Raw genomic sequence first — 9146 nt, forward strand, 5'->3', positions numbered from 1 at the left:
GCAGGGCCCCGGCAGGTTTTGCCTGTCCCAAATTCCACCCAAATCCTTCGGGAGTCGAGACCCGTCTCCTCCTAAAGCACAGAGCTGAGGTGGAGTCGAGGGGAGAGCCCCCAAGGAAAGGGAAAGGCACACGAGCTGAGAGTGATGGAAACACGGCGTTGTAAAGAACAGAGGCGCCTAAAAGCGGTCGTTAAAAACAAGGAAACCTCATAAAAGCTTTGGCTTTGGACTCCGAAATGTTGACTTGCAATTCACCTTCATGCGCTGCAAATTTGGCTTTAAATCAGATCGAGAAAGGGGAAATAATCACAAAGGCAACGCAAACGTTCCTTTGAACTTGACCCAGCGGTGCAAAACGCACACGGAGAAAAGGCACCTTTCAAAGGACTCCAAACACTGACAGACCCACACGCGATTAAACATGTTTTTTCTTTTTTAATTTAATTCGAAATAAGAGATAAGAAATAATAAATCTTCAATAAAATATATAAAATTGTACAAGGCATCCCTTTCAAAGGGATTCTCCTGTAATGGGAGATGGGGGTGAGGGGAAGGGAGAGAGGAAGTTCATCTATAGCGGGTCCCAGGCAGCATCAGTGCCTGGGTCAAAACAAACCAAAACCAGCAAAACCTCGTGGCTTTTTTTTTTTTTTCTTTTTTTTCCCCTATTTTTTCTCTTCTTTTAAATTTTTTTTTTGTTTGTTTCATTTCTTTCCTCCACAACAGCATGCTAAGAAAATGAATCCAGGAGAAGCTCTGACTTCAGTGCTCCACAGCCTTGGGAGTAACTTCCTCATAAAGTTTAGCAAGAGTAATACAAATAATACAAGAGTTACAAGGAGAAGCCTGGGGAAGCTGCTGCCAGAGCTCCCACGGGGACAGGCAGGTCACACAGTCTCTATCACCTCACTGTCCTGCTCGTGGGGCTGATGGTGACACCCAGATCTCTCTTTAGAAGGGCTTAAAGCACGAGTCACTTCTATTGGCATCCTCAGAACGGAAGAAAACTCACGGGGTTCTTCTCTTTCGCACATCATTTGTGGCAAATACAAATAATAAAAGCCCCATAACATCCCCCAAGAAGGATTCAACAATCCTTTATGAGAACAACCCACGTCTTTCTCCCCTCTCTCCAGCTTTTCCAAGAGCATTGCAGAGCCAAGATTACCTGGCTGCAGCCAAAAATTTCTAAGCATGCCAATAGGAAGAGATAAAAAACCAGCCTGCCTAAGAACCCTCCCTGGCTCTTCACCTCCCCTGCCAGTGCTTTACAAAGGCTGAAGTTATTTATACACAGAAAGGCATTGCAGGAGCCACGCTGGGGAAAGCTGGGCTCTACATTTAGGGGCCCTGCTGCTCATCTCGCCGAGGTTCGGGATGCAAAACTTTGCCCTCCCCCCAGAAATGCAGGAATTTGCTGGCTCTGAACTTCACTGAGACTCTACCGGCTCTAGTTTCTATTTACACAGAGACTACGGGCTATGCTGCCTTTAAAAAAACAACCAAACAACAAAACTTCGATCAGACCTTTTTATTTCCCTCCCCCCTGCCCCCAGGTGAAGCGATGGTAACTTAGAGCATGGCTCCAGGGCACTCACCCCTCTGATTTTAAACCCATTGGGCCCTGCCAGGAAGGTGTCCGGGAATTTCTGCCTCCGTATGATAAATTTGCTTTTTCACCCACTCTTTTTTAACCTAGTTTTACTTGCACTGGATAAAGCCCCTACATTTACTCACAAATAATTTTTTTGTTGGTTTTTATGCCTTTTTTTTTGTTTGGTTTTTTTTTTTCTTTTTTTTTGCTTTGAGGAGCAGACTCTGAGTGCTCAGAGCACTCTCAGGAGACGCCCAGCCCGTAGCAAACTCCCAGACAACTCAGGATGCCAGATTGAAGCGTGCAGAAGGAATGGCCAGTACTGGTTGGGGCTCTGCCTTCTCAGGGCTGGACAGGATCCACCAGGAAGTCTGTCTGTCTGTCTGTCTGAGCCTTTGTCTGCCGGATCTTCTTAGGATAAGTGGTACATGCTGTATCCAACGGGAGTGGCGTAGAGTCCAACGGGCGGGATGGGGAGCACAGGTCTGTGAAAGGGGTAGGATGTGCCATACAGGGAGGCAGCCTGGATGGGGGAGTTGATGGGGAAAGGGAGGCTGAACCCCGACGGCAACATAGGCTTGGCTGCCATTTTGAGCTTCTCCAGCTCGGCCTCCTGCAGTCTCTTGGCCTTGGCCCTCCGATTCTGGAACCAGATTTTGACCTGGGTCTCTGTGAGGTTGAGGGAGCTGGAGAACTCGGCTCTCTCGGCGATGGACAGGTACTGCTTCTGGCGGAACTTGCGCTCCAGAGCCAGCAGCTGCGAGGTGGTGAACGGGGTTCGGGGCTTCCTGTTGGTCTTGTGCTTCCTCAGCGTGCAGGCAGTGGGGCTCAGGTGTCCTGCAAGGAAGGGAGAGGGGTTAGCACAGCAGCAGGGACGCCCCGGGGCTCTGCAGGGCTGCTGGGTGTCCCAAGGGTCCCCTCCAAACACGGCATCCTCAGGCGAGGGGCTCTGGAAATCTTTTCCTTGCCCAAACTTAAATTCACAGCTGATGGAAGGGAAATTTTGCCTCAGCGATTTCAAAGGGGACAGAGAATTCACAGGTGGCTTCGGGAGTCACTTCACAGGGGTCTGGAGCACACAAACCAACTGCCTGGGCTGCTGCACAGCTCCAGGAAAGCACAAACCCCCCAAGAGCAGGAGATTCCCAAAAGGACGGTGGGGCAAGAGGAGAGCCCAGCCCTGCTCCAGGATTTCCCCACTAAGCACAACAAGTGGCAGCTGAAGAAGGTGTAACAGTTGTTGTGGTTTTGCTAACTGGACATTTTTTCTTGCTATTTTTTTCTTCAAAATCAAGTTTTCCCTCTGATTATTAATTTTGATTTTCAGTGGGTGTTTTCTGATTATCAACCAGTATAAAAACCCAACAAGCTCAAAAAAGAAAGCATCACTCTTTCAATTCAACATTCAGCTTTTATAACATTTGCCAATTAAAAAATAAACCAAAACCCAGGCAAAACTTCAGCATTTTGTGGCCAATAAAAGCCAGAAAATCCACCTCCTATTGTGCCTGCCTCAAACCCCAGCCAGGTTAGGCAATATTCCCGGGATGGCAGAGAGCTGACTTGCCTTTAGATGAATTTAGCACTTCTCTAATAATTTTGCAATCTAAAGAATAACTAAAAAGCAGGCGGCTGGCTTCAGAAGCTCGGTAATTTGGCTGTGATTTGCTCACTCCGGGGCACAGGACAAGTCACCCCGGCTGGACACAGAAGTGACAGCCAGGCTGCTGAATTTGGTTCACATTGTGGTGGCATCTGCTTCAAGTGCTTGTCAGTATTTGCACTTGGGATTTTCTGTACTCGTTTCGCTTTTCTCTTTTATTTTTTAAAATAAGCCAGACTAAGGAGCTGTTTAGGCACGGATTTTTAAAAAATCCCACGAGGGAATTGTCCTAAAGTTCAGAAAGGGGAGGGAGAAAACGCAGCAGAAAAAGTTAAACTCGTCCTATTGCTTTTCCTCTGGAATACAAAATACTGGAATACTGACAACAAAAAAAATAAAGCTCTTCTAGGAAACAACTTTTCAAATACTGGCCTGTGACCCTACCGAGGCATTTAAATAATTCAGGAGCTCACCGTGACAGCTGACTCACTTCTCAAACTGCACTAAATTAAAATACAGCAAACCGACCCTACTCCTGCCGCTCCCCGCGTTGTTCCACGCTGGTTTTAAACCCGGCTCCTTTCTCTTCCCCAAGCGAAGCCTCCCAGGGCTGGGACAGGGGTTTGGGGTGCCCGTGGCTCCCTGTGCCAGCGCCTCCCCCGGCCCCGGGCTGAGCCCGACCTGCCCCGGCTCCGGTGGGAACAGCAACGCGCTTTTCCGAGAAATCCCGGGAAATACTCCATGAATTCCCGGGAAATACTCCCTGAATTCCCGGGAAATGCTCCATGAATTCCCGGGAAATATTTCCTCCAGGATAGAGCCCGGCGTTCCCAGGCTCCTGCCCCCGCCAGGCTCTGGGAGCAGCAGGGACCCGGAATTGCGTTTATCCCGTGCCAGTCCCCAAACTGATTTGTTTCCTCTCACTGATTTGTTTTGCTGTTTTTTTTTTTTTTTGTTTGTTTTTTTCCCTCTTTATACTCTTTTTCCTGGTCAAAATCGGACAAAATAAACATAATTTGGAGAGGGTTCCCTCTCCGTGTTCCTTAAAATTCGAACTTTTCCAGCTTTTCCCCCAGCTCATCCCACCAGTAATATTAATATTAATAATAATAATTATTAAATAAATCGAGGGCTGGTTTTAATGTCAAAACTCTCCGTGGACAGGCGGTGTTCCTGCGGGAGAATCGCTCATCGCCTCCTGCCGAGGTGGGAAATGAGGAAAAGGGGTCGAGGCCGAAGGACCTTCCCCTCCCTGATCCTCAGTTTTCTCCCCAAATCCCTCTGCAGTCAGGGAATTCCCAGCTACCGAAGTCCTACACAAAACTCTTTTGCCGATCCCGAGAACAATTTTCAAAGAGAAAGAGGAGGAATTTCGATGGGGAAAAAATATAGAGGGAGACTTTAAGGCCGTGTCTAAGTCTGGGGTTTTGGGTAGATTTAGAAAAGGGGTCCTGGTAGGGGCACACATTTTTTTTCCAAGTTTTTTCCAGCACATTTGAGGGTACATGACAATTAAAAACTGGAGCTACACAGGGAATGCCTTCCTCCTGCCATCTCCCAGCACGACGGAAATCAAATTAATTCGGAGTTATCATAAAAGAAAGGAAGTGGATGAAAGCCAAATCGAAATTATGGTTAAAAAATAAAAAAAAAATAAGGAAAGCTGTGACAACACTAAACTTTCCTCTCGCAATATTAGACTGAGGAGTAAATCCCGCGAAACTGTTCACGCCTGTAAGATCTCTAACTTAAATAAAGCCGAGTATTTAAGTATTTTAACTTTCCACCAGGCAAGTTCGGGATGCGCGGAGGAGAGAGGATAAAGCCTGACACAGGTGAGCGGCCAGCGCGGGGCAGGAAGCCTGGCACGGCCGGGATGCTCCTTCCCCTTCTCTGAAGGATTTCTGGGGGCTTTTAATTCCTACAAAGCAATTTTTACCCCCCCGTGTATTTTATAAGGGATCGCCCCGAAAGCGAAAGGCGGCTCGGACTGCCAGGGGGTTTCAGAAGTGACCTGTCACCTCCGCACCGAGCGTCCCTAGGGCGGGGGACGGCGTCGGGAGGGATCGGAGGGGACAAAGGGGTCAGGAGCAGTGCGGGGAACTCGGACACGCTCCGGAGCCAGGGATGGAGGGACAGACCCCGCGCCGGGAGGGCTGGACAATGCCCGAGCTGGAAGGGACGATTCCCGAGCTGGAAGAGACAATTCCTGAGTTGGAAGGGACAATTCGCGAGCTGTAAGGGACAACTCCTGAGCTGGAAGGGACAATTCCCGAGCTGGATAGGGACAATTCCCGAGCTGGAAGGGACAACTCCTGAGCTAGAAGGGACAATTCCCGAGCTGGAAGGGACAATTCCCAAGCTGGAAGGGACAATTCCCAAGCTGGAAGGGACAATTCCCGAGTCGGAAGAGGCGATTCCCGAGCTGGAAGGGGCGATTCCCGAGCTGGAAGGGGCGATTCCCGAGTTTAAGAGATGGCAGCGCACCGCGGATGGAGAAAGGCACAGGGAGAAACTGCAGTTGTCGCAACGGGATAACATAAATGGGCGAAGTGGCTGCCAGAGGGGCTGAGACGGGACAGGAGCTGGTCCCTGGTGACTTCTGGTCTTTCTAAGGCTTTGAAAGCGGTCTGTATCCATACACATCCGTATAGTCATGTATAGGAACAATTAACTCTATAAATACATACTAATATCAATATATAACAATAAATATATGAAATATAGGTAACATATGGGGATGTGACACACATAATACCTATAAAAGCACGGCGGAATCGCAGAATATTTTAGGTTGGAAAGGACCTCAAAACCACCTCCTTCCATCGGCAGCGAGATGCTTTTTTTTCCTTTTCCTAGACCAGCTTGCTCCGGGCCCCATCCAAGCGGGCCTGGAGCCCTCGGATGGGAACACAGGCTATAAAACACACGATCTACGCGTGTTTATCTCCGTGCCGCAGCGCATCCCGCCCGCCCCCGGAGCACTCACTTGGCGGCGGGGAATATCTGCCGGCCTCCGAGGGGATCCAGGACGAGCCGTCCTCCGAGTTCTCCGACTTCACCGAGGCGGTGTCGAAGGTTTTTGTAAGCGCCCCGGGCGGGCTGTGCGCGTCCCGGGAGCCGTGGCCCGCCAGCAGCAGGTTCCTGGAGGTGCCCACGGCCGCCCCGTCGGCGCTGCCGCCGGCCGCGGGCAGCGGCGGCTCCTTGGGGGGCGGCTTCTTGTCGGACATGAGCGCTTCCACGCTGAACGGCAGGCTCGACACCTTCACTTTGCGGTGCTCCTCGGCGCCGGCCGCCGCGCCCTCCTCGTCGGAGGAGAAGACGTCCTTGGCCTTGTGCGGGGAAGCCATGGCGGTGCGGCGGAGCTGGCGCTGGCGCTGCCCGGCGAGTGCGGCGAGCGGGCCCGGCCGCCCCCCTTTTCCCCCTCAGCGCCTCGCCGCCGCTGTCCTCCTTGCCCGAGCGGGGGAGCCGCCCCGCCGCCCAATCAGCGCCCGCCCTGCCGCGTGACGTAGCGCACGGCCGCCTCCCATTGGCCGAGCGCGCCGAGGGGGGGCGGGCCCAGCCGGCGCCGCTGGCGGGGAGTTCCCGCGCCGCCCCCCCCCGCTCGCGGTCCCCAATTAATGACACGGGGTTAATGAAATGACACGGGCGGCCCGCCGAGGAGCCGCGCAGGGCTGTAATCACTGCAAAGCCACGGGAAAAAAAATAAAAAAAAACCCGCCGCGGTAATTAAGGCTGATGATGAGGCGAAGAGGGAGCTTCAGAGGAACGCGGCTCTGCCCCCCCACCCCTCCTCCTCCTCCTCGCTGCTGGCTCGGCTCATCCCGGGACACCCCGGGCTCATCCCGGCTCATCCCGGTTCTCCAACCCTCCCCGAGAGGGGTCTGTCCGCCCCTTCCCTCCATCACCCCCAAAATCGAGTCCCTTTCCCGGAGGAGCGGGGTCTGGGGATGCGGGATTCGGGATTGGGATGCGGGATTCCGGATTCGGGAATCCGGATGTGGGATTCAGGATTCGGGATGCGGGATTCGGGATGAAGCAGACCCCCGGAGAAACGCGCGCCGCTGTTTTTTTCATCGAGAATTTTTTGTTCTTGTTTGCGTTTCCACGGCAGCAAGACCCAAGTCGGGCAAAACCACTCTACGGAGGTTAGATCTGTAATTATTATTTTTTTTTTCAGCGTCAATTATACACGTGATGAAAAGATGAGCTTTAATAAATTAGGGGCACGCAGCCCTTAATTAAAAGTCATATCAAACCAGTACTATGAAAGCGATTCTCTCACTTTTTGACTTCCTACCAGTGGTATGAATAAAGAGTGTCCTTTAAAAAGCTTTTATAATTACAGCGCGGATAAAAGCGAATACATATTGTTCTTTTCATAATTATTTTAATATTGCGCCGGGCGTTATTTCATGCTGCGCCCGCAACTTTCTCAGGTGTTTAGTTTGTTTGGTTTTGTTGGTTTTGTTTTCTTTTGTTTTTAACGTCCAGGGTGCGCAGGGCTTGGGAGCTGTTTTGGTGTTACAATTTATAAGTGAGGGTCATTTTTGGAGCCACAAAAAAAACCACTGAGAAGACGACAGGCACAGCTCCTCTCCCCAAGCCCCCGAAGCTGCTCGGTCCTGCGCGGCTGCAGGGCTCTGCCCACGAACGCTCGGATAGATCCCTTCTATAAAACACGGAGGGTTTAACCAGCTCATCTTGTGCTCGATTTGAGCTACTGATTTCCCTGCCAGCTGCTGGAGAAATCTTGGAAGTCCCCAGCCCTGCAAATCGCGAGTTCCCAGCTCGAGGATGGGGTGGAGGGAGCGCCCTGTGCTGGGGGCACTGCTCTGTCCGAAAGCCCGGGGGATTCAAAGGATGCAGGATGACTTATCCCCGTTCTTGTCCGTACATATGACACACCTCTAATATGGACAGAAACCTCTCTTTTCATGGCCCAGGGGTGCTCCCGACCCCTTCGGGCCCTGCTCATCCCTCCGCACTGCTCAGCAGCGAGCAGCGAGCGGCCCCAGCCCTGATAAGATCGCGCCTGGTGCCAGGGAGAGCAAATTGGGAGCGGGGCTCGGGATTGCCGCGTGGGAAGGAGCGTGGGAGGACGGGTACGAGAAGCCGTGTTACAAAACCCCACTCATCGGCGGCACTAATAGCAGGGTTCGCGCACTCGCTGCTGATTGCCGGCGGTGTTACTGCACACCTCGATGGGCTGAGGATTAAAGATCTGCCGAGAGAAGAGATGCTTTCCTCTGCCTCAGTCCAGCCGGCCTGGCTGCAACATTTCAGCCGGCAGAGCCCCGACCCGGGCTTTTCTCCGAGGATAAAAATAATGCCACAAGCTGATGTCTCTTCAGCTGCTCTCGCTACCCCCAGTTTGCCGCTTCTCCGTCCCCACAAAATCCATCTCTTTGCTGGGAAACAGAGACAGCAGCCAGGCAGCCCCGGCCTCGCAAAGCTCAGCTGCTGCAGCGGGGTTGAGTTTGTCCCTCTTCTCCCCCCTCCTTTCCTTTCCCTTCTCCATGCTTCCTGCACCGTGACAAGTAAATGAGAATTGATGGGCACGCAGGAACAATGCCGGCGTGTCGGGGACAATGCAGCGCCCGTGGAAAGCCATTGTGGGGCTGCTGAAAACGCCGCAGATAATCGCACCGCGCCCCCACGGCCAGCGCCCGCTGGAAGGGCGCCTGGGGAACCGCAGCTCGGGGTCATGGTGACACCGAGCTCGTCCCTTGGGCGCGGGTTCTCTCCCCAGCTTGTGGCCCCGGTGTGCAAGCTCCGTCCCCGTGCGCTTGGAGAGGCTCCTGTGCGCTGCCATCCCTCGAGAGGAGGGGAAAGGGACCAAGGGACAAGCTGCTGTCGCTGCTGTGGGCACAGGTTGGCTCATCCAGTCTGGTCTGGATGAATTTTGGGTGCCACGGGGATAGCAAAGCATGGCAGGCTTTGCTCACG

At 52.5% G+C, this 9146-nt stretch overlaps 1 protein-coding gene across 1 annotated transcript; it reads right to left on the minus strand.

The window, feature by feature from the left end:
- Nucleotides 1-439: 439 nt before the first annotated feature.
- MSX2 (msh homeobox 2) lies at nt 440-6629 on the minus strand. The gene is made up of 2 exons (XM_038150102.1): nt 6187-6629; nt 440-2431 (listed from the first exon to the last, which is right to left on the minus strand). Exons 1-2 carry the CDS (start codon nt 6545-6547, stop codon nt 2007-2009), a joined length of 786 nt encoding a protein of 261 aa, XP_038006030.1. The 5' UTR covers nt 6548-6629; the 3' UTR covers nt 440-2006.
- Between the last annotated feature and the right edge of the window lie 2517 nt (nt 6630-9146).

This window comes from Motacilla alba, chromosome 13, assembly GCF_015832195.1.
Source record: "Motacilla alba alba isolate MOTALB_02 chromosome 13, Motacilla_alba_V1.0_pri, whole genome shotgun sequence".
Lineage (NCBI taxonomy): Eukaryota > Metazoa > Chordata > Aves > Passeriformes > Motacillidae > Motacilla > Motacilla alba.